At 43.1% G+C, this 25936-nt stretch overlaps 1 protein-coding gene and 1 pseudogene across 1 annotated transcript; both read right to left on the minus strand.

The window, feature by feature from the left end:
* The window catches only part of LOC138663928 (zinc finger protein 665-like), a 256803-nt pseudogene extending 240990 nt beyond the window's left edge, over window positions 1-15813 (minus strand).
* On the minus strand, window positions 2519-15835 carry LOC138663921 (gastrula zinc finger protein XlCGF26.1-like). Its single transcript, XM_069750295.1, has 7 exons — window positions 15778-15835; window positions 9672-9829; window positions 9372-9551; window positions 9166-9289; window positions 8989-9086; window positions 7092-7182; window positions 2519-3666 (listed from the first exon to the last, which is right to left on the minus strand). The coding sequence occupies exons 2-7, from the start codon at window positions 9747-9749 to the stop codon at window positions 2645-2647; spliced, it is 1593 nt and encodes a 530-aa protein (XP_069606396.1). The 5' UTR covers window positions 9750-9829; window positions 15778-15835; the 3' UTR covers window positions 2519-2644.
* Between the last annotated feature and the right edge of the window lie 10101 nt (window positions 15836-25936).

Below are 25936 nucleotides of genomic sequence, written 5' to 3' on the forward strand. Positions count from 1 at the left end.
GAACAGAAATACAAAATTATTCTACATTGCCTGCAACATTGTCTAAATTTTTTGCAGAAGTGGATAATTTAAAAAGAGGTCCTCAACCTCAAGCAAGATGGGAAGATGTGGTGAGCACAATTTTCTAAAGTGTAGCTGGTACCATAGTTTGTGTTTTACAAATGTAAGAGGATTGGAGATTTATGGGTTTCTAAGATCTTCTGGGTTTTGTAAATATTAATTACATCAGTTTATAGGTCATAAGTCTATGGATGGAGATATAGAAATATCTCTAAATACTGTATATCTACAGTTGTGGTCAAAAGTATTGACACCCCTGCAATTCTGTCAGATAATACTCCGTTTGTTTGGTATTATTATCTTCATTTGTCTTAAATGAAAACGCACAAAAGAGAAATGGAGCAAAAAGCAAAACATTGATCATTTCACACAAAACTCCAAAAATGGGCCAGACAAAAGTATTGGCACCCTCAGCCTAATACTTGGTTGCACAACCTTTAGCCAAAATAACTGCGACCAACCGCTTCCGGTAACCATCAATGAGTTTCTTACAATGCTCTGCTGGAATTTTAGACCATTCTTCTTTGGCAAACTGCTCCAGGTCCCTGATATTTGAAGGGTGCCTTCTCCAAACTGCCATTTTTAGATCTCTCCACAGGTGTTCTATGGGATTCAGGTCTGGACTCATTGCTGGCCACCTTAGAAGTCTCCAGTGCTTTCTCTCAAACCATTTTCTACTGCTTTTTGAAATGTGTTTTGGGTCATTGTCCTGCTGGAAGACCCATGACCTCTGAGGGAGACCCAGCTTTCTCACACTGGGCCCTACATTATGCTGCAAAATTTGTTGGTAGTCTTCAGACTTCCTAATGCCATGCACACGGTCAAGCAGTCCAGTGCCAGAGGCAGCAAAGCAACCCCAAAACATCAGGGAACCTCCGCCATGTTTGACTGTAGGGACCGTGTTCTTTTCTTTGAATGCCTCTTTTTTTCTCCTGTAAACTCTATGTTGATGCCTTTGCCCAAAAAGCTCTACTTTTGTCTCATCTGACCAGAGAACATTCTTCCAAAACGTTTTAGGCTTTTTCAGGTAAGTTTTGGCAAACTCCAGCCTGGCTTTTTTATGTCTCGGGGTAAGAAGTGGGGTCTTCCTGGATCTCCAACCATACAGTCCCTTTTCATTCAGACGCCGACGGATAGTACGAGTTGACACTGTTGTACCCTCGGACTGCAGGGCAGCTTGAACTTGTTTGGATGTTAGTCGAGGTTCTTTGTCCAACATCCGCACAATCTTGCGTTGAAATCTCTTGTCAATTTTTCTTTTCCGTCCACATCTAGGGAGGTTAGCCACAGTGCCATGGGCTTTAAACTTCTTGATGACACAGCGCACGGTAGACACAGGAACATTCAGGTCTTTGGAGGTGGACTTTTAGCCTTGAGATTGCTCATGCTTCCTCACAATTTGGTTTTTCAAGTCCTCAGACAGTTCTTTGATCTTCTTTCTTTTCTCCATGCTCAATGTGGTACACACAAGGACACAGGTTGAGTCAATTTTAATCCATGTCAACTGGTTGCAAGTGTTAGTTATTGCCAACACCTGTTAGGTGCCACAGGTAAGTTACAGGTGCTGTTAATTTCACAAATTAGAGAAGCATCACATGATTTTTCGAACAGTGCCAATACTTTTGTCCACCCTTTTTTATGTTTGGTGTGGAATTATATCCAATTTGGCTTTAGGACAATTCTTTTTGTGTTTTTCCATTTAAGACAAATTAAATGAAGATAATAATAACAAAGAATTTGTGTTTGCAATCATTTTCAGGAAGAAACTGAGTATTATCTGACAGAATTGCAGGGGTGTCAATACTTTTGGCCAGAACTGTATATAGATATATTTAAGCAGTTTTCATAATACGAATAAAGCTTTCCCTAGTGGAAGTCAGGGTAGCAAGAAAATAGACATTTTGATCTATGGTTGGGTGGGGGAGAAAATAACAGCATCAGATATAATTTATGTGCAGTTGTATGGGAGTCTCTGTGGTACTCACAGATATATCTTGACAAGCTGCTGGATTTGAAACTCAAGTGCTGCATATTTAATCTGACCGTGACTTGGAGGGTCTCGATTTTAGGTTTTCAGCTTTCCTAAGTTCAGTGTTGAATGGAAATCAAGGTGCTGTGACCATTGTGTAGAAGCATAAGGCACATTAGAAAATTTATCCCATGGCTTTTCTCCCTACGCTTGAAAAGAATTAAAAGTTGGTGAGATGACTGTAAAAATTGATACCCAAGATTCACTGGAATGTTCTGTGGAGTTCTTTTTCAAGAACAGAGCTTTCTTGCTAAGCGTCCAGACCATGCACACCAAATCGCCATTGGTTTTCCCCTTTTCAATTGAAACTACTCTCAAATAGTTTTCTTCTCTGATAATAGTTTTCTTTTATTTGTTTGATTTTGGATCTTTGATGTTAAAATTCTATCTGGCAATGACATGGAAATGCAAAGTTATTAAGATTTCTGCCTTTTGATGATTAAAATGTTTTATTCCTTTCATATCCACATTGATATTAAATACATATAGGTATCTCAGTATGTATTAACAACATTAACAAATTTGCATTTGTTCTATATGGTTTTATTAAAATGCTTAACAAATATATTGTAACCTACAACATTTCCTACATTCCGAATTTGTAAATAAGTTTTCACCGGTGGAACTTAAATGTTTGACAAGTTCTAAGTTTTGCGCAGAAGTTTTACCACATTCAGAACATGATAATGCATTCTCCACCAAGTGAATTCTTTGATGTTCAACAAGAGTTGATTTTCGAGTAAAACATTTCCCACATTCTGGGCATGAAAATGGCTTTTCACCTGTGTGAGTTTTCTGATGTGAAACAAGATGTACTTTTTGGCTAAAACATTTCCCACAATCAGAACATGAAAATGGCTTCTCCCCTGTGTGAGTTTTTTGATGGTCAGCAAGACTTGATCTCTGAGTAAAAAATTTCCCACATTCTATGCATGAAAATGGCTTCTCCCCTCTGTGAGTTTTTTCATGGTCAATAAGACTTGATTTTTGAGTAAAACATTTTCGACATTCTGAACATGAAAATGGCTTCTCTCCTGTGTGAGTTCTCTGGTGTCGAATTAGATCTGATTTCTGATTAAAACATTTCCCACACAGTGAACATAGAAATGGTTTCTCACCCGAGTGAGTTTTTTGATGATTAACAAGATTTGATTTCCATCTAAAACATTTCCCACATTCTAAACATGGAAATGGCTTTTCCCCTGTATGAGTTCTCTGATGTGTAACAAGACTTGATTTAGCAGTATAACATTTCCCACATTGAGAGCATGAATATGGCTTCTCCCCTGTGTGAGTTTTTTGATGGTTCATAAGATTTGATTTTCGGGTAAAACGTTTGTTACATTTTGAACAAAAAAATGGCTTTTCCCCTGCGTGACCCCTCCTATGTACACCTCTTCTGTGACTTTTAATTTGCTTTACAGTCTGTGATAAATCAGAAGATAGGACCTGTTGGTAAGGTGAAGGTATATCTGGAATAACGGCATGTTCTTTATATGCGTCATGTGTGGTATCACGATCATCTGCATTAAAATCTGAAGTTATGAGATGTCCTTTCCAGTTCCAAGTACAGTCATCTGCCAAGAATTAAACCAATATTAATTCTTAATACTATTACTTTGAAATTATATTTTTATTTTAGAAAATTTCTACATAAACATTCTTCACAAATGGCAATACTGGATAATTAGTGAAGTTAATATTTTTCACAAACACTTTTATTAAAAATGTAGTAAGTACGGTAAATAAGAAAGAAGACCCATATCTGTGGATAAGTTCGTCTAGGCAGAGACAAACTAGAAGAAAAAGGGAAAAGCTCAAGAGTTTAACAGAAAGCAAACTAAGAACGGTTGGAAGGAAGAGGTCATGTTCACAAAAAGTTTACAAAGCATAATATCATGGATTGTTAATACTTCAGAGTAATGATCCTTTTCATTGTTGAACTGGAATCAGTTTTTCTAGGAAGAGGAGACAAAATGTTTTTCTACCTTCTCCATTATGTCATTCTGTGAAAATTCGACTGCACTTGAATGGCATCCAAGTGTTGTCAGAACTTTTTCATGGACCCATACATAGACTTGCAATGCTAATCTTGATTCGACACTCAGATCAAAATCGGACATGTCATTGATTTTTTTCCTCAGACCACTAGGTCTGAAATTAAAAATCAAACGTGCACATCCCCACAGAATAATATGGGTGTGAGAGCTATCCACATATTACACTTGTCCGATATATTCGGTCATGTACACGAGTCCTCACACACAGTCTTTCAAGAACGCATTCTAAGAAAAGACGGAAAAAAAACATTTAAGAAAGGGGGAGGAAAAATATAACTGCAGTGAACCTGTATATGTGTCAACTTTTTGTCTCATAATGTGAGCAACAAAAAAAACAAGGGAATGGTGATTTTTTGGTAAAGAGTAGAAATGAGAAAATCACTTCTAGGCAAATTAAGTAGGATTTGCCAGCATGTGATTTTTCTCTTTGTGGATGGGAAAGTAATTTAAAATTTACACAGCCCTCAGCTTTCTTCTACAGTCTGTTCACCAATGCGCTCATCTTCATCACTGGGCCATCTTCATCATCTTTCAGAGCACAAAGGGCCCAGTTCGTGAAAGTTTTTACGCCAGTATTCCGGAATGAAAAGCTTTGAATAGACACAAAATATTTGCGCAACGCTAGGCTGCAATAACATTTTTTTACTTTTGGCATACTCATGCTATTTTTGATCAGCTCCGACAAAGTGGGAAGGGGTTGTAGGGACCGCCACTCGCCAAGTTCATGACATGTGGCTGCATTCGTTACACCACAATATCTTACTGCAGCAGGGAATGAGGAGGGATTTGTGATGATGTGCCCACAGAAGAGCACGTCACTTATCCGATGGTCCTGATTCTACAATAGGCATGTAAATCTTTATGAATCAGGAGCGTCTGAATCCAGCACGCCTTCTCATCAAGACTAGTGTGAAGAACGCCAGTCTTGATGAACCGCCATTATCTTTAGAGTCTCCTGCACTGACTAGATTACAATGCTAGCTCCAATTACAGCCAGTAAGCCCTTAAACGCCATTCTCAGTCACTAACAGCAGCAGGTAAACTTTACAATACTGCCTGGGTGTCCATCCTTGGCTTGAGGGCCAATCGTTTGCTATATTCTCGTGCCCTACTTAAGTCCTCTGTTGCTGCCATATTGTTCTTTCTGTAAAGCCCAGTAACAGGCTGAAAGTTATAGGAGACAGTGATTAAGACTATAAACTGCAATTCTGTAGTACTGTCAGATATAGAACACCAAAAAGTGAACAGTAAAAGCTAAACATAAATGAAAAAATTAAAAACATATAAATTCTCATCCCTTCTTTTTCTTGCTTAAAAATATAAAAGTGTAGAAGGCAGACACCGAAACGTACATCGGGGATTTTCTGGTTTTGGTACCACAGTCCTGCACAGGCATTCTGCACCATGTTATTTAACCCTGCTTATATTTGTCTATGCCTTCTTATGTGATAGATTTGAGAATAACTATATACAAATTATGTGATTGGAAGCATTGACTTAGATCAGTGTTCCCCAAGTCCGGTCCTCAAGAGCCACTAACAGGTCATGTTTTCAGGATTTCCTTAGTATTGCACAGGTGATAATTGCATCACCTGGACAGGAATGCATTCAATGACCTGTGTAATACTAAGGAAATCCTCAAAACATGACCTGTTGGTGGCTCTTGAGGACCGGAGTTGGGGAACACGGACTTAGAGAAATGGGTAACTTAGATAGTACCATGTCTGCATCTACCAGTTAGTATATATATTTGTTCATGTAGGGTTATGATGCCACATAGTGGTTTCCCACTTCTTTTACTTGTTTTTTATTCAGCTTTTTCTCATTTTCCTATTTACAATAAAATGTTTATACCATTATTTACAAATGTGGTTCCTTCGTACATTTGTTTTCTATAGGATCTATTTTCAATTATCTGCATCTGTGAAAATCCAATCTATCAAAATCTATAATTGCTTAACCCAACTTGTGATGAAACTTAACTGAAATGCCAAAAGTGTTGCTTTTTGGCCAACGCACCTCCCACAAAAAATAGAATCCACTAAAATAGCAAAAAAAACTACGCAAGTTTCATATCGCCATACTGGAAAGACCTGAAGAATAATGTTGTCAGTTCATTTTTACTGCACAACTAACACCATAAAAACGAAACTCAAACAGCCCCACATCCCATGGGATAATGTGAATCCTAGTGACTAGAAGACCTAGAGGACCAGTAATGGTGGGACCATAGTTAAGATTGTAGAGGGAAGAAGAAGAGCTAAAAAAAGGAAAATAAAGGCAACAGGGAGGATTGCCGACTAAGCCAGATTTCATTTTTTTTTCTGTATCAGATATACCATTTAAAGCATTGTTCAGCCTTTGCAGACCTATGAATTTCTGTAATATATACCATTACTTTGTTAATTCTTAACCAAACATCGTGTTGTCATGATGTTTACCTGCCAGGTTAATGCTCATATAGAAACTGCATTGAACCACTGCTTAGTTGAGATCCATACACCATATTTCTCTATCTGAACCACACTGCTCCTGTCCACCGAACTTAAACATTGAAAATCCCTTACACAAATTGTGTAAATAGGCAGATTCTTGATGAGCAGCAGATGAAAGCAGCCCCAAAGGCAGCATCAACTTATGAATGTGTATTTCACATATTCTGCTACAAAGGACTGGAAAAACTACCCTTAATTATCAAATTGGATGGCTTGCAAAAATGTTTGTCTCACTATACTTCCCAGTCTCTATATTAATCAGGTGGTCACAACGCCTACAGGCATTAGCACTGAAATTAATGTTGTCTTTTCATCAACGCAGCATTAGACTTTGTAATATCAGTAGTCATGTTGATGTAAATGAACAAGACACAACACAAAGATAAAAAAATAAAATCAAACTTTTTGCAGGCTGTCTCTTCTCTGCATTTAGTGGTTACTACTCACCTGGGTGGTCATCTATAGGAATCTCCTCTTTACACCGCTCATCACCCCTCACATATATCTCTGTAGTATTAATATGGGTCATATCTTCACCCTGAAACATATATTGTGAAAGTCACATCTATGATCAGCTCTAATCCTGCCATTTCCAACATTCTCATTACACAAGTATAAAACATATACAACCCCTGGCAAAAATTATGGAATCACCGGTCTTGGAGGATGTTCATTCAGTTGTTTAATTTTGTAGAAATAAAGCAGATCACAGACATGGCACAAAACTAAAGTAGATTCAAACGGCAACTTTCTGGCTTTAAAAACCACTAAAATAAATTAAGAACAAAAAATGTTGTAGTCAGTAATGGTTACTTTTTTTAACCAAGCATAGGGAAAAATTATGGACTCACTCAATTCTGAGGAAAAAATTATGCAATCATGAAAAACAAAAAAAAAAACACTCCAAAACATCACTAGTATTTTGTTGCACCACCTCTGGCTTTTATAACAGCTTGCAGTCTCTGAGGCATGGACTTAATGAGTGTCACACAGGACTCTTCATCAATCTGACTCCAACTTTCTCTGATTGCTGTTGCCAGATCAGCTTTGCAGGTTGGAGCCTTGTCATGGACCATTTTCTTCAACTTCCACCAAAGATTTTCAATTGGATTGAGATCCAGACTATTTGCAGGCCATGACATTGACCTTATGTGTATTTTCAAGGAATGTTTGCACAGTTTTTGCTCTATGGCAGGATGCATTATCATCTTGAAAAATGATTTCATCATCCCCTAACATCCTTTCAAATGATGGGATAAGAAAAGTGTCCAGAATATCAACATAAACTTGTGCATTTATTGAAGATGTAATGACAGCCATCTCCCCAGTGCAGTTACCTGACATGCAGCCCCATATCATCAATGACTGGAAATTTGCATGTTCTCTCCAGGCAGTCATCTTTAAAAATCTCATTGGAACGGCACCAAACAAAAGTTCCACATTATCACCTTGCCCAATGCAGATTCACGATTCATCACTGAATATGACTTTCATCCAGTCATCCACAGTCCACGATTGCTTTTCCTTAGCCTACTGTAACCTTGTTTTTTTCTGTTTAGGTGTTAATGATGGATTTCGTTTAGCTTTTCTGTATGTAAATCCCATTTCCTTTAGGCGGTTTCTTACAGTTCGGTCACAGACGTTGACTCCAGTTTCCTCCCATTTGTTCCTCATTTGTTTTGTATTTTCTGTTTTGGAGACATATTGCTTTAAGTTTCCAGTCTTGACACTCTGATGTCTTCCTTGGTCTACCAGTATGTTTGTCTTTAACAACCTTCCCATGTTGTTTGTATTTGGTCCAGATTTTAGACACAACTGACTGTGAGCAAAAACATCTTTTGCAACATTTCATGATGATTTACCCTCTTTTAAGAGTTTGATAATCCTCTCCTTTGTTTCAATTGACATTTCTCGTGTTGGAGCTATGATTCAGGTCAGTCCACTTGGTGCAACAGCTCTCCAAGGTGTGATCACTCCTTGTTAGATGCAGAATAACGAGCAAATCTAATTTGATGCAGATGTTAGTTTTGAGAATGAAAATTTACAGGGTGATTCCATAATTTTTTCCTCAGAATTGAGTGATTCCATAACTTTTCTTGATTTCTTTTAGTGTTTCTTAAAGCCAGCAAGTTACCATTTGAAATGACTTTAGTTTTGTGCCATGTCTGTGATCTGCTTTTTTTCTACAAAATTAAACAACTGAATGAACATCTTCCAAGGCCGGTGATTCCATAATTTTTGCCAGGGGTTGTAATACTGGTGGATAAAACAAGACTGAACAAAAGACCTTCACAGCCGTCTACATATCATAGGGGAGATCTCATGACACCTTCTCTCCATCTACCTGATGATCCTGAGGAACATTGGGATTTTCTTGTTTGCATTCATGTGGAAGAAGAGGACGGGGACATCTCTCTGGTGTTTTCCTCTTACTGGATAGAACTGGAGGAAACACATACAGGGACTGAATTTATTCTTTACATACAGATAATTATAGGCCATATGTATTTAGTCCTATTACCTGGTGAGGTGAGGGGCTGGGGAACCTCCATCATGACGTCCTTGTACAGATCTTTGTGACCTTCTAAATACTCCCACTCCTCCATGGAGAAATAGACGGTGACATCCTGACACCTTATAGGAACCTGACACATACAATGATATTGTCATCCCCCGATCACTTCATAGCGTTACTGTATAATGTCCCAGCATTCCCAGCAGTGTCACCTCTCCAGTCAGCAGCTCAATCATCTTGTAGGCGAGATCTAGGATCTTCTGGCGATTGTTGTCATCATGTATCAGGGGGCGAGGTAGAGGTCCTGAGATTGGGCTTAGGGGGTTTCCCCAACCCTCAGACACAGGAGCCTGACAGCGCTCACTAGAGGTCTTCTTCACTACTGTGTAATCCTGGTTATGGAGAGACACATTAATAAATCTCAGTGCAGACATCCTCACCTCTCCAGTTCTGTCCATCTGTTATTCCCATAGATAAGAATGATGTAATGTGACGTCATCAGAATCTCTCACCTCTCCAGTAAGCCGGAAGAGGATCTCTAGGGTGAGGTGTAATATCCTCTCCGCCATCTTGCCCCTGTCCTTATCCATCCTTGATGGGTCAACCAGGAAAATTCTCTTATATAGAAGACCTGATACTCTTCACTGAAAGGATTTGATATTGTAGAAACCTAGATGCGAAAAAGATGACAATGTGACATCAAAAAGATCCCATTATTATTATTTATTTATATAGCACCATTAATTCCATGGTGCTGTACATGAGAAGGGGTTACATCAAAATACAAATATCACTTACAGTCAACAAAACTAACAACAACAGACTGGTACAGAGGGAAGAGGACCCTGCCCTTGCGGGCTTACATTCTACAGGATTATGGGGAAGGAGACAGTAGGTCGAGGGTTGCAGTAGCTCCAATGGTGTTGAGGTGGCCGTGTGCTCTTTACAGGCTGTAAGCTTCCTTGAAGAGGTGGGTTTTCAGGTTTCTTTTGAAGGATCCAAAAGTAGTGGATAACCGGATGTGTTGGGGCACAGAATTCCAGAGGATGGGTGATATTCGGGAGAAGTCTTGGAGGCGATTGAGTGAGGAGCGAATAAGCGTAGAGGAGAGGAGGAGGTCTTGGGAGGACCGGAGATTACGTGAGGGAAGATATTGAGAGATTAGTGTGGAAATATACGGAGGAGAAAGATTATGGATGGCTTTGTAGGTCAGTGTTAGTAATTTAAACTGGATACACTGGGAAATTGGGAGCCAGTGAAGGGATTTGCAAAGAGGTGAAGCAGGAGTGTAGCGAGGAGAGAGATTAATTAGTTGGGCAGCAGAGTTAAGGATGGACTGGAGGGGTGCGAGAGTGTTAGAAGGTAGGCCACAGAGGAGTATGTTGCAGTAATCGAGGCGGGAGATGATTAGGGCATGCACAAGCATTTTGGTAGAGTGTGGGTTGAGGAAAGGACGGATTCTGGAAATATTTTTGAGCTGCAGGCGACAGGAGGTGGCGAGAGCTTGGATGTGCGGTTTGAAGGACAGGGCAGAGTCAAGGGTTACTCCGAGGCAGCGGATTTTGGGGACAGGGGAAAGTGTGATTTCATTTATTTTGATAGATAGATCAGGTAGGGAATATATGCGTGATGGAGGAAAGATAATGAGTTCAGATTTGTCCACATTGAGCTTGAGGAAGCGAGAGGAGAAGAAGGAGGATATGGCCGATAGACACTCTGGAATTCTGGAGAGCAGAGAGGTGACATCTGGGCCAGAGAGGTAGATCTGAGTGTCATCGGCATATAGATGGTACTGGAAGCCATAGGACCTTATGAGTTGTCCCAGGCTGAGTGTATAGATTGAGAAGAGTAAGGGTCCTAGGACAGAGCCTTGGGGGACTCCAACAGAGAGGGGGCGAGATGAAGAGGTAGTATGGGAGTAGGAAATGCTAAATGTGCGGTTGGCAAGGTATGAGGAGATCCAAGATAGGGCAACGTCTTTGACACCAAAAGAAGAGAGGATCTGTAGTAGGAGGCAGTGGTCAACTGTGTCGAAGGCAGAGGACAGGTGTAGGAGGAGGAGTATAGAGAATTGTCTGTTAGCTTTGGCTGTAAGTCATTAGTTATTTTGGTCAGGGCAGTCTCAGTGGAATGGTGGGGACGGAAGCCAGATTGTAGGTTGTCGAAGAGAGAGTTAGATGCAAAGTGAGAGGAAAGTTCAGCATGAACATACTGCTCAAGGAGTTTGGAAGCAAATGGGAGCAAAGATATGTGGCGATAGCTGGACATAGCGCTTGGGTCAAGGGATGGCTTTTTGAGGATAGGTGTGATTGTGGCATGTTTGAAGGCAGAAGGAAAGGTACCAGAAGTTAGTGAAAGGTTGAAGAGATGTGTTAGGGATTGGATTAGTGTGGTGGTGAGGTTGTGGAGGAGGTGGGATGGGATGGGGTCAAGTGCACAAGTGGTGAGGTGTGATTTGGAGAGAAGATGAGCAAGCTCCCCTTCAGAGATTTTGGAGAGTGAAGTTATGGGGTTTGGGCATTGGTCTGGCATACAAAGGGGTTGTGGTGGTTGGACAACAAAGACTTGCCTTGTTTGGTCTATCTTATTTTTGAAGTGTGTGGCAAAGTCCTCGGCAACGATTAGGGAACTCGGAGAGGCAGTGGTGGGCGGAGGAGGGAGTTAAAAGTGTTGAACAACTGTTTGGGGTTGTGGGATAAGGAAGATATGAGGGTTGTGAAGTAGGCCTGTTTAGCAGAGGTGAGAGCTGATTTGAATGCCAGTGTTCATTGTTTGAGTGCAGTGAAATCATCTTGTGAATGCGTTTTCTTCCAGCGCCGTTCTGCAATTCTGGATACTTGCCGAAGCTTTTTAGTAATGTTATTGTGCCAGGGTTGTCTATTGGTTTGTCGCACTCTGCTATGCATGACAGGAGCGACCGTGTCAATAGCAGATGCAAGAGTGGCATTGTAGAAAGCAGTGGCAGTGTGTGTCGTGGAGTGAGGATATAGAGGACAGTGGTAGGATAGAGTCAGAGAGTGTGTTGGTGTCTAGGTGTTCGAGGTTCCTGCGTGGGTGCGCATGGTGCTGGACATGGGTGACAGGTGAGGAGGACAGTGATGAGAAAGTGAGTAGATGGTGGTCAGATAGAGGGAGAGGGGAGGTTGTGAAGTTAGATAAGGAGCATAAACGGGTGAAGACCAGGTCTAATGTGTGTCCGTCTGTGTGGGTGGCAGAGGAGGACCACTGAGTAAGTCCAAAGGATGAAGTAAGGGACAGGAGTTTGCAGGGCTGTGGAGTCGGAGTCGTGGAGTCAGAGCTAGTTTTGGTTGGAGTCGGAGTCGGTAGAAATGTACCGACTCCAGCTTTAAAAAAAATGTATTAATATTTCATAATTGAACTTTCATGTGAATTTTATAAATGTTACTCAAATATATATGTTCTATCAAATTATGAACAACAGTGATAAGCAGTTCTGCTGGAGACAGAGACATTTCTTAAAAGTACCTTCACAATGACCAACTTAACGATATCGCTAGCGATCCGTGACGTTGCAGCATCCTGGATAGCGATATCGTTGTGTTTGACATGCAGCAGCGATCTGGATCCTGCTGTGACATCGTTGGTCGGAGCAGAAAGGCCAGAACTTTATTTAGTCGCTGGATCTCCCGCAGACATCGCTGAATCGGCGTGTGTGACGCCGATTCAGCGATGTCTTCACTGGTAACCAGGGTAAACATCGGGTTACTAAGCGCAGGGCCGCGCTTAGTAACCCGATGTTTACCCTGGTTACCAGTGTAAATGTAAAAAAAAAAACAAACACTATATACTTGCATTCCGGTGTCTGTCGCGTCCCCCGGCGTTCTGCTTCCCTGCACTGTCAGCGCCGGCCGGCTGTAAAGCAGAGCACAGCGGTGACGTCACCGCTCTGCTTTACGGCTGGCGCTTAGACAGTGCAGGGAAAGTGACGGCGAGGGACGCGACAGACACTGGAATGTAAGTATGTAGTGTTTGGGGTTTTTTTACATTTACAATGGTAACCAGGGTAAACATCGGGTTACTAAGCGCGACCCTGCGCTTAGTAACCCGATGTTTAGCCTGGTTACCAGGGGACTTCGGCATCGTTGGTCGCTGGAGAGCTGTCTGTGTGACAGCTCTCCAGCGACCACACAGCGACGCTGCAGCGATCGTTGCCTATATCGCTGCAGCGTCACTTAATGTGACGGTACCTTTACTTCTTGTGTGTCACTGTTCTCCACTGCCCTTATCTAATCTTATACTTGGTTAACCTCATGCTGCCCCAACCCCCCTACTTACAATGTATGAAACTGAAAGTGAAAATGTGTTGCAAATTCTTAGTAGTAAAGCTCCTCCTCTAGACTAGATGTTTACTAGGTGTGCGTCTTCCAAGCATCTCATAGCTGCTACTCAGAAGAGGAAGACTGTAAGAAGTATTATCCTTTCAACAAACTTTGCATCAGTTACCTGTGAGTACATGAGGAATAACAGTATTACCAAGTGGTCTGATTACTTATATGATGGTGAGAAACTGAATAAGCACGATGTTAATATTTTACAATAGTAAATTTATTGTTACAAATTGGCCATTTATGAAGGAGTTGGAGCCGGAGTCTGAGTCGGAACCTGATAAAATCCAGGAGTCGGAGTCGCAACTGTGGCTTACCGACTCCACCTCCCTGGGAGTTTGGAGGCTGCTGACTGGTGGGTGTCAATGGGGGTGTTGAAGTCACCCATAATGATGGTGGGAATGTCAGCAGACAGAAAGTGAAGGAGCCAGGTGGAGAATTGGTCAATAAAGGCAGTGGTGGGGCCCGGAGGTCGGTATATGATGGCCATTTGGAGGTTGTAGGGGTAGTAGATGCGGACAGAGTGGACTTCAAAAGAGGGGAGGATAAGGGAGGGTAGAGGTGGGATTTGGTTAAAGGTACAGTTGGAAGAAAGGAGAAGGCCCACTCCTCCACCATGTTTGTTGCCAGAGCGAGGAGTGTGGGTGAAGTGGAGGCTCCGTAACATAGTGCAGCAGGGGAGGCTGCGTCAGAGGGTGTCAGCCATGTTTCGGTGATGCCCAGAAAGAAAAGATTACGAGAGGTAAAGAGGTCGTGAATCACATGGAGTTTATTGCAGATGGAGCAGGCATTCCATAGTGATCCAGAGAGAGGGTGCAGGGGGGTGGGCATCATGGGCATGGATTTGAGGTGGGCAAGATTTCGAGTGTTTATACTAGGTTGGGAGCGATAGGAGGAGGTAGTAATAGGAGGTATGAGCTGTGGGGGCCCAGGGTTGGGAGATATGTCTCCAGCAGTGAGGAGAAGCAGAGAGAGACAGAGCAGGTGGGAGAAGGAGAGTGGGCGGCTTGTTTTGTGTTTTATTAGGAGAGATCTGAGGTTGAGGAGCAGGTCAGCAGAGGAGGTCAGGTGGGAAGGCAGGAGGGAAGGAGAGATTATTGCTTGGTTAGGGGGTGCTGGGGGTTGAGGATAGCGAAGGAGAGTGAGGAGTAAGGGAGCCAAAACTGTTAGGCTATGTGAACACGTAGGGAGTGTCCTCTGCGTGTTCTCCCGCAGCGGATTTGATAAATCTGCAGGGTAAAACCGCTGCGGTTATCCCTGTAGATTTATCGCGGTTTGTCTTGCGGTTTCCGCTGCGGGTTTACTCCTACTATTGATGCTGCATATGCAGCATCAATAGTAATGTTAAAAATAATTAAAAAATGGTTATACTCACCCTCTGACGTCCCAATCTCCTCGGCGCTGCACGTGTCGGTCCGGTTCCAAAGATGCTGTGCGAGAAGGACCTTCGTGACGTCACGGTCATGTGACCGCGACGTCATCGCAAGCCCTGCTCGCATAGCAACCCTGCGACTGGACGGTCCCCGGAATATGGTTCCCAGGGCCTGGAGGAGAGTCTCCTCTCCTCCACCCCGGGTACCACCCGCACATTATCCGCTTACTTCCCGCATGGTGGGCACAGCCCCATGCGGGAAGTAAGCAGATCAATGCATTCCTATGTGTAGAATCGCCGCGATTCTGCACAAAGAAGTGACATGCTGTGGAATGTAAACCGCTGCGTTTCTGCGTGTTTTTTTCAGCAGCATGTGCACAGTGGATTGTGGTTTCCATAGGTTTACATGTAGCTGTAAACGCAATGGAAACTGCTGCGGACCCGCAGCTGCAGAAACGCTGCGGTTCCGCGGTAAAAAACGTGTGCACATAGCCTTAGAGCGTATGTCTGCATGATAAGAATAAGTGTGGCGCAAAGGGAAAGAAATGTAGTACATTTATTAACAGTGGTTAGTCCCATGTAATAATACAATTACTGGAGATAACAAGGAGAAACAGGAGGAGATAGAACGTGTAGATGCCGTATTATTTTGTCTGAACATATCCTCTGTGATTGAAGTCACAACTTCACATTGCATTTACAGACAACTGATGTGTCATACAGTCATACATAGTGACATCAACACTGTGACTGATGATGTAGTTAGTGCAATGTAGACAGAGACTGAAAGGAGCAGAAGAACAGCACAGACACACTGACTGCTACACACAGCTCTGAGTATACAGCACACAGTGCAGAAGGGGTTACTGCAGCCAGTAATGGGGAATCTCCAGCACCTACCTCCACCTGCAGAGCCGCACACCACATATATGGCTGCTCTGTGCACACAGGACCTGTGATGAGGTCACGGGAGGGGAGGAGTCAGGGGTCACATGATCAGGGGCCTCAGTGTATGCAGGACTCTGCTGTGCTGGTTGTCATGGTGCTGGATGAGGGGAAGTTTATATGTGGGGTCAGGAGGTGTACGGAGGGGAGCCGTATGTGTACGAGGTGTATGGAGCGGAGCCGCGTGTGTACGAGTTGTATGGAGCGGAGCTGTGTGTGTATGAGGTGTACGGAGCAGAGCCGCGTGTGTAAGAGGTGTATGTAGCGGAGCCGTGTGTACGGGGTGCACGGAGCAGAGCCGTGTGTATGAGGTATACTGAGTGGAAAAATGGGTGTACGGTGTGGAGCCGTATGTGTACAAGGTGTTCTGAGCTAAGTCATGTGAATGTTGTATGCAGGGTGCAGCTGTACATGTGGTGTTTTTGGTGGAGCCATGGGTGTGTACGGCAAATATGCAATGGAATTTGTACAAGATGTAAGTAGTGGAGCCGTGTGTGTACGAGGTGTACGGAGTGGAGCTGTATATGTATGACTTGTACTGTACGGAGCCATGTGTGTTTTACTTGTAAGGAGCAGAGCCATGTGTGTACGAGGTGTAAGGAGCGGTGCCGTGTGTGTACAAGATGTACAGAGCTGACCGTGTGTGTACGGAGCGGAGCCGTGTGTATGACTTGTATGGAGCAGAGCCGTGTGTGTGCGAGGTGTATGGAGCCATGTGTGTACGACGTGTATGGAGTGGAGCTGCATGTGTATGACGTGTACGGAGCGGAGCTGTGTGTATGACTTGTATGGAGCAGAGCCATGTGTGTGCGAGGTGTATGGAGCGGAGCTGTGTGTGTGCGCAACGTGTATGGAGTGGAGCCGTGTGTGTATGATGTGTACGGAGCGGAGCCGTGTGTGTACAGAGCAGAGCCGTGTGTACGAGGTGTACGGAGGAAAGCCATGTGTGTACAACATGTACGGAGCGAAGCCACATATGTACGATGTGTATGGAGCGGAGCTGTGTGTGTACAAGGTGTACGCAGCAGACCCATGGGTGTTGGAGTAATGGGGCTGGTGGTTTGCTCCCTGACACAATATAGGGTTAAATGTATTTGATGTTTATGTAGGTTATGAAAGGGTGACGCTCTCTGGGGCTGCAGTTAGCTTAGACAGAGTTAACTATAATGGCCGTCTCTGTTTGGGAGGGGAAATTAAGAGTTAATGTCAAGGAAGGGACAGAGTCAGTGAGTAGTGACAAGTGACAGGCTCAGGACAAGGCTGTTAGGGACAGCGTGAGCCCACAGAACTCCCTTCTTTGCCAGCCTGGGAGCCTCGAGATAGTCGTCTGGGCCCATGGGCACATTCCTGCAAAACTGCAGGAGAAACTGGACTCAAACCTTTAGTGGTTGAATAAGATGGACTCCAGATATACTGATAGAAAAGGACAATATTCCTTAGAACTAGAAGCTGTGTGTGTATGAAGTGGAGCCGTGTGTGTGCTACGTGTACGGATCGAGTGAAGAAAAAAAGGATCCAGCTTCAGGAATCCCATAAAACCAATGTTTATTGAAAACTCTTAAAATCCATTATAACAGCATAGTAGCTACGAACCCTATAGGCGGAGTTCACACTGGTAGATGCGTTTCAGACTCCTAGGTCTTTAGTCATTGCTCGTGTATGGAGTGGAGACGTGTGTGTACCACGTGTACGAAGTGGAGACGTGTGTGTACCACGTGTATGGAGCAGAGCCGTGTGTGTATGGAGTGGAGACAAGCCATTTAAAAGTCTCTTTGGAGTTTGGATACTTCATGGTGGCTCAGACTTGCCCTTCTATTTCTTGAAAAAAACACTACTTGATCTTTCTCTAAGTGGGTGTTGTAATGTAGTAGAGATGATAAAGTTTTGGTTCCTGATGCTTCACATGGGGATATTGACAAAGCCAGGAATTTTGCAATATCCTATTGTGGATATTTTACATAACCCTCCAATTTTCCACCTGATTATGACATGAACACATTTAAAGGCAATTCTGAAATGTCTACCTGACGATGACTCCTAGCATTGTCCACCTGTTCAAAATTGATCACTTCAGCATCAAAGATGTGTCCACCGATCTACATAGATGTGTCCGTAGTCCTGTTCAATCTGAGGCTTTAAATATCCAGTACAACAAGAGCAGCACCAGCAGCTTCAAGGGGAACAGCATTAAGCAGCACAATCAGCAGCTACTGTACCAGCAGCAGAAAAGAACTAATGACCTGATTCTGCAACAGATTGCAGCCCTGCGAGAGACATCTTCACCGCCGACCCCGATCTGTTCTGAGGCCCGGGACAAAGTCTGGTCAGGACTGAGGAAAATGAGTCTCGAGGACAACATTGAATCTTTCCTCACCGTGTTTGAATACACAGCGGAGTGGGAGAGCTTGCCAATTTCCCGTTGGGCTGAAGTGGAGGCCGCGTTTCTGATGGGAGATGCCGATGCCCAGAAGGCCTACTTTGATCTCAGTCAGGAGGACTCCAAGGACTATGTGAAACTCAAAGGTGAGATTCTTGCCTGACTGGGGGTGAATACCGTACAGGCACAACGTGTGTACCAATGGTCTTTTGTGGAGACCCGACCGGCTATGTCTCAGGCATATGACTTGTTGGAGTTAGTCAAATAGTGGCTCCATCCTGAGTTCTTGAGCCCTGCCAAAATGGTAGAGAGGGTAGTAGTTGACCGGTTGATGCGAACCCAGCCAGCAGCCATACACTGTTGATTTGGTTTCCAGCCACCCAGGACTTCATACAGGACTCTGCTCCACTGCGAGTATCACACTGGCACCTGCAAGCCCAGGAGTCTGGGAAAGGATCACATCCCTCTGTTGGAGACAGTCAAAAGTGAGTCCATATTGAGGGGGTACCCTGGAGTCAGGGCAACAGGAGACCAGTTTCCCTTAAATCGATCTCAATGACTAGTGGTGCCACTGCTATCAGGTGCTGGTGGAAATATGCACTTTAACCAGTCTTCCAGGGGCCATGATCGTGTTTCAATATCCTTTTTCCTTTTAGATCCTTTTGTACTTGGCCCAGCATTTTAGTGCAACTCACCACAGGCTACCTATGTCCACAGGACATTACCTATTCAAATGAATGGGTACGGTCTCAATTTGTTATCAAACCTTTACACCACTCCACTTTGCCCTCCAGTTGTATAGCTATCATATATTCATCTATCAGGAGACATTATGTCCTCCGCCGTTTCACTCTTGATCACTTCGTAAAACTGGACTGCTCTGCTATCTATTCTGCAATGTATGATCTATCCTATTAGGCATCCATGTATTAAGACTTTCTATTTACTAGTGAGTTATATCTGCAACCAGTTTGCAGTCTCTTGGACATCTCCTGGCTGCCGAAGGCTTCAAGCCACTCAGTTGCCTGTTTGTCTGTGGCCTTCAGTACCTCTTCAAGCTGTCTTCTTTCTGCAGGATGTCTCCTAGCTGCCTGCAGCTTCCAGTCTCACGGTTAACTGTCTGTGTTCTGCCTGCCTCACCCATCTGCTGTGCTAAAGCCCGTGTGCCCACCTGGACCTTAGGCTTAGAGGATCAAAATCACCTATTGCGCAGTCATATACCTATAGTTTCTGGCATCGGTGAATCTTCTCAGCATACAGTGAAGATTCACAAGTTTGGAGCAACATAGGCTACAAGTCTGCAGTCCCTCTAAGGCCTGGCGACTAGTGATGAGCGAATATACTCGTTGCTCGGGTTTTCCCGAGCACACTCGGGTGTTCTCCGAGTATTTGTGACTGCTCGGAGATTTAGTTTTCCTTGCCACAGCTACATGATTTGCGGCTACTAAACAGCTTGATTACATGTGGGGATTCCCTAGCAACCAGGCAACCCCTACATGTACTCAGGCTAGCTAGCAGCCGTAAATCTTGCAGCTGTGTCAACAAAAACTAAATCTCCGAGCAGTCACAAATACTCGGGAGACCACCCGAGCGTGCTCTGGAAAACCCGAGCAATGAGTATACTCGCTCATCACTACTGATGACCCTCTTAATGCTTTAACCAGTGGCTGACTGCAATGGCCACGTGGTAGATACAGCATGTCATCATTGGAGTAATAAAAACAAAAGCTGGTACAGGACTATCTGCACTTGCTTGGTTCATACTTTTTATATATTTGTTTGTCTTTATTGAGATAGAAATGAGCTCTCCATACTCTGAGATGGTATCAAACATAAACATAACAGTCTAATGTATCCTAATAGGAGTAGGTGTTAAGATACTGGCGTAGCACTGCTGAAATCCAGTGGCCGAAGGAAAAAGAAACAGCTGGCAGTATCAGAAGTTCTTGCAAGTAGCAGTAGAAGTTGTAGCAACAATCCATAGAGAAGAGGGAACAGTCTGGGCAAGATAGTTCTAAGATAAAGGAGCTGGAGACTGAACTAGACTAAACAGCTAGACACAATACTCAAGCAATGAGTGAGGTATCCATGTGGCTTTAAGCAGGCCCAAACAGGAAACAAGATGGATTCCACAGGTTCAGCATTTGCCATCTTAGGCTACGTTCACATTAGCGTTCTGCCGGGCTGCGTCGGGCGCAGCCGCGGCGACGCATGCACCATGCGCCCCTATATTTAACATGGGGGGCGCATGGACATGCGTTGCGCTGCGTTTTGCGACGCATGCTTTTTTTTTGCCGCAAGCGTAGGGCGCAGAGGACGCAGCAAGTTGCATTTTTTTGCGTGCAAAGTTCGGCAAAAAAGGACGCATGCGTCGCAAAACGCTGCGTTTTAGCGTGCATTTTGTTGCGTTTTTGTTTGCGTTGTGCATTGTGTCTCCGACGCAACATCGCACAACGCAAATGTGAACGTAGCCTTAGTAAAGGACACTTGCAGGACACAACAGCAGCCTCCAGTTGTAAGAAGTGGAATTGCAGCACAATATCTAGGTGAAAAATAGTAGCCACTAGTGGTCAAACTGTAGAAGGACAACAGGAATCCTGACAGTGGACTAAGATGCAGTCTTCGTGGATAAGCGTAAGGCCACTCTCACTAGGGTAAATTTCCCCAGTATTTTGTATCAGCATTTGTAAGCCACAATGAAGAGCTTCTCTACAACTTGGAAAAAGTGCGGCTGTTTTCAATAAACTTCTCTTTGTAGATTCCATTATAAATACTGAACCAGTCAAGTGAAACTCATCAGGGAATGATGCCACATATAACAGTGGAAATGTGGCCACGATATGGTCAAAAATGGCAGCCAACTGCACATGTGTTTATCACAAAATACAGCAGGTTTGGAAAGTGCATTTTGCCATATAGGTAAAACATATACCTCATAACCTTTCCGGATTCAGTGGGACCGTTCCGAAATGAGGGGTCAGTCCCACTGTCCTGGCATGTTGGGGCTTTGTCCCAATTTCCGCTCACTCTCTTCTATCCATCATCTTAATAGCTCTGTATCTCCTTCTCCTCAGGGGTTGGAACCATCATCTCTCTACACTTACATTAAATACATTAATTAAAGGGACTCTGTCACCTGAATTTGGCGGGACTGGTTTTGGGTCATATGGGCGGAGTTTTCAGGTGTTTGATTCACCCTTTCCTTACCCGCTGGCTGCATGCTGGCTGCAATATTGGATTGAAGTTCATTCTCTGTCCTCCATAGTACACGCCTGCACAAAGCAATCTTGCCTTGTGCAGGCGTGTACTATGGAGGACAGAGAATTAACTTCAATCCAATATTGCAGCCAGCATGCAGCCAGCGGGTAAGGAAAGGGTGAATCAAACACCCAAAAACTCCGCCCATATGACCCAAAACCAGTCCCGCCAAATTCAGGTGACAGGTTCCCTTTAAATATACAATTCGCTTCTTCTGATTTTGGTCTCCTCGGCAATCTATGAGACACAGCTTGCACTAATCAGCACAGGATAATTTTATATGCTTGAAGCTGCATTGCAGACTCTGACATCACAGGTGGATTATATTGGTACATAGAGATACATCTGTACAAAGCAGTGTATTTCTATGTCCATTGTGAGCAGCTGATCCCACCTAGCTCTTTCAGCTGCTCATAAAACCCAGACCCATAATCCGGGCTCATAAAAACATCTCTCAGCACTATTTGTGCTGGAGCCTGCTTCTCCGGGTCCTACATCACTGGGGTTTGACACCTGGGGGACACATTCCTACCATCCACGACCTTGCCACCTTACACCCTGTATTCTAGAGGGAAAATAAAAGTCAGACTGTCCCACCACATGAAGTAAAGGACATAATTTTTTAAAGAACGGAGAGTGCTGTTTTTTTTTTTGCATTCTTTCCTACATAATGACTTGTATGTAAGGCAACATTGGAAAAGGATTTAAAAATAAACAATTTAAGTAAACCAAAATTGAAATTTTTCTAAAAGAAATAGCATATTTCTGTGTAATTTATGAACTGCCAAAAATTAAATGGAAGAGGGACTCTGATACACTCTGCATTAGACATAAAGGAGGGCCTCATACAGATTATGTTCAAATTATCATGTAGTGGTACTCCTAGACTCATAAATGCTATGTACAAGTGCAAAGTCTGCCAAAAATTACAAGCAGGGTCATCCATACATCCTTGAAGGCACCAACTGTAATGCTTCATTAAAATATTGTGAACAATGTGTAATTGTGGTACTTATACTCTCAGAAAAACTCTGCATACAGTGCAAAGCCTGCCAAAAATCCATACACCCTTGAAACAATATAGAGTCGGGCGCACCACAATTCAGAACGATAAGTGAAGACAGTGACAGTGAGGTGCTACATCAGGTAGAACTAGAATGAGATGGGGCAAGGAAGAAAAGGCTACCTGAATATTAGTGCACACTCATAAAATTCATGATGTATAAAAAATGATTTTATTGGACATCTAACACAAGAAAAAATACGTCTAAAAACAATTAAAAATACATAAGGAAAAGGTTCCCCAGACCATGGTGTCTGACAGTGCATAAAAACATATTATGCAAAAATATGTAAATATCATAACAGGCAAAATAATTGTGTGTCACAGTATAGTCAAAAATGATTGTACCTCTGCAAACACCACCGATAGAAGCATATGTCCATGTAATAGATAACGATAATTAGTCTTGCGGCATAGATAATGTGAAGAAAATGGCCGCTCCTTACTCCCCGCAGTCAGTGCCTGTCGCCTGCATACTTCCCCTCGGTCACTGCTAACACAGGGTTAATGCCGGCTGTAACGGACCGCGTTATGCCGCAGGTATCGCACTCCGTTGCCGCCGCTAATAGCCCTGTGTGTCCCCAACTTTTTACTATTGATGCTGCCTATGCGGCATCAATAGTAAAAAATGCAATGTTAAAAAAAAAAAAAAAACTGCTATACTCACCCTCCGTAGTCGCTGGCGCCTGCCGCCATCTTCCATGCAGGTTACGGTGGCAAAGATGTTATGGGAGAAGGACCTGCCATGACGTCACGGTCATGTGACCGCGACGTCATCACAGGCCCTGCGTGAGAAGGACCTGCCATGACGTCACGGTCATGTGACGGCGACGTCATCACAGGTCCTGCGCTCATACCAACCCTGGGACCGGAAGCTGCCGTGGACTACAAGGGGCTCTCGGAAAGGTGAGTATATGTTTATTTTTTAACCTGTGACAAACCTGACTGGGCAATATACTACGTCACTGGCCAATATACTACGTGGCTCTGTGCTGTATACTACGTCACTGCGCAATATACTATGTCACTAGGCAATATACTACGTAACTGGGCAATATACTACGTGGCTGCGCAATATACTACATCACTAGGCAATATACTACATAACTGGGCAATATACTACGTGGCTGGACAATATACTACGTCACTGGGCAATATACTACGTGGCTGTGCAATATACTACGTGGCTGGGCAATATACTACGTGGTTGGGCAATATACTACGTCACTGGGCAATATACTACGTGGTTGAGCAATATACTACGAGGCTGGGCAATAGACGTTGGGCAATATACTACGTCACTGGGCAATATACTACGTCACTGGGCAATATACTACGTAGCTGGGCAATATACTACGTGTCTGGGCAATATACTACGTCACTGGGCAATATACTACATGTCTGGGCAATATACTACGTGGCTGGACAATATACTACGTGGCTGTGCAATATACTACGTGACTGGGCAATATACTACGTGGCTGGGCAATATACTACGTGGCTGGGAAATATACTACGTGACTGTGCAATATACTACGTGGCTGGGCAATATACTACGTGGCTGGACAATATACTACGTGACTGTGCAATATACTACGTGGCTGGACAATATACTACGTGGCTGGGCAATATACTACGTGGCTGGGCAATATACTACGTCACTGGGCAATATACTACGTGGTTGGGCAATATACTACGTGGCTGGGCAATAGACGTTGGGAAATATACTACGTCACTGGGCAATATACTACGTAGCTGGGCAATATACTACATGTCTGGGCAATATACTATGTGACTGGGTAATATACTACGTGTCTGGGCAATATACTACGTGGCTGGACAATATACTACGTGACTGCAATATACTACGTGACTGGGCAATATACTACATGGCTGGGCAATATACTACGTGGTTGGGCAATATACTACGTCACTGGGCAATATACTACGTCACTGGGCAATATACTACGTAGCAGGGCAATATACTACGTAGCTGGGCAATATACTACGTCACTGGGCAATATACGACGTGTCTGGGCAATATACTACGTGGTTGGACAATATACTGCGTGACTGTGCAATATACTACGTGACTGGGCAATATACTACGTGGCTGGGCAATATACTACGTGTCTGTTCAATATACTAGTGGCTGGGCAATATACTACGTGGCTGGACAATATACTATGTCACTGGGCAATATACTACGTGTCTGGGTAATATACTACGTCACTGGGCAATATACTACATGTCTGGGCAATATACTACGTGGCTGGACAATATACTACGTGACTGTGAAATATACTACGTGGCTGGGCAATATACTACATGGCTGGGCAATATACTACGTGGCTGGGCAATATACTACGTGACTGGGCAATATACTACGTGGCTGGGCAATATACTACATGGCTGGGCAATATACTACGTGGGCTGTGCAATATACTACGTGGACATGCATATTCTAGAATACCCGATGTGTTAGAATCGGGCCACCATCTAGTCGTATTATAATAGGATTAGACAAATCCACAGAACACCAAAGCACTATATGTATATACACGTGCCAAAATAAGCAATTATATTTCTATAAAACTCTATAGTAGTGACTAGTGCTCTGTGGAAAAAATGTGGAGAAAACCACTAACCAGGGAAGGGAGCAACCATAATCAGCGTATAGATAGAAACCAGATAGGACACCAAGCAGGAAGTAGATATAAAATGCCTTTATTATATACAATGGGCAAATATATGTATTTTTTAATAACTCATAGTTTGTGCGCACAAGGACAACAAGAATAAAGATTAAAAAAATGAAGCAATATTTGTATCAATGTTAAAAATATATAAAAAGGAAGATGGTAAAGGCCGACCCAAGAAATATATTCATATACAAAGTTGGTGCTGCCCCAAAAGATATATATGACCACGAAACAATATTTAAAATGTCTCCAAAAAGTACCAATATATCCCAAATGAAAAAATGAGGGTGACTAAAAAAACTAAAAAAATATATATTTATGAAAATATAAAAATAAAAAAGTAAAAAAAGTAAATATAAAGATAAGACGCCAAAGGCAATGTATATGATAAACCGCACAATCAAAAGTGCAACGTGCCAGTCACTCAAAAAATATATGAGAAAAGTGCACAGTGAGAAGACAATATGATAAAGTATCAGTCATACAAAGTTGTATGAAATAAAGTGCCGAATGGGGTGTGCAAAATTGCAAAAGAACAAAAAAATGCACAAGATGGCGGTATATGTAGCCTGAGGTAGACAATTCAATATGAACGTGTGAAATAAAGTGCTAAATGAAGTAGTGCAAAATTTTGCAAAAAAGGTGCACGATATGGCGGTATATATAACCTGAGAAGAGATAGTGCAGCCAAAAATTACATGTAGGTGTCAGCAA

The sequence above is a fragment of the Ranitomeya imitator genome, chromosome 2 (assembly GCF_032444005.1).
Source record: "Ranitomeya imitator isolate aRanImi1 chromosome 2, aRanImi1.pri, whole genome shotgun sequence".
Taxonomy (NCBI): Eukaryota; Metazoa; Chordata; class Amphibia; order Anura; family Dendrobatidae; genus Ranitomeya; species Ranitomeya imitator.

Excerpts from the sequence above, each read along its gene's own strand:
- LOC138663921 (XM_069750295.1), bottom strand. The coding sequence starts at position 9,749 with ATGGATAAGGACAGGGGCAAGATGGCGGAGAGGATATTACACCTCACC. Across the intron at positions 9,087-9,165 it reads CCAGCCCCTCACCTCACCAG|TTCTATCCAGTAAGAGGAAA; the intron begins GTAATAGGACTA and ends TGTTTCCTCCAG. Across the intron at positions 3,667-7,091 it reads TCCTATAGATGACCACCCAG|ATGACTGTACTTGGAACTGG; the intron begins GTGAGTAGTAAC and ends AATTCTTGGCAG.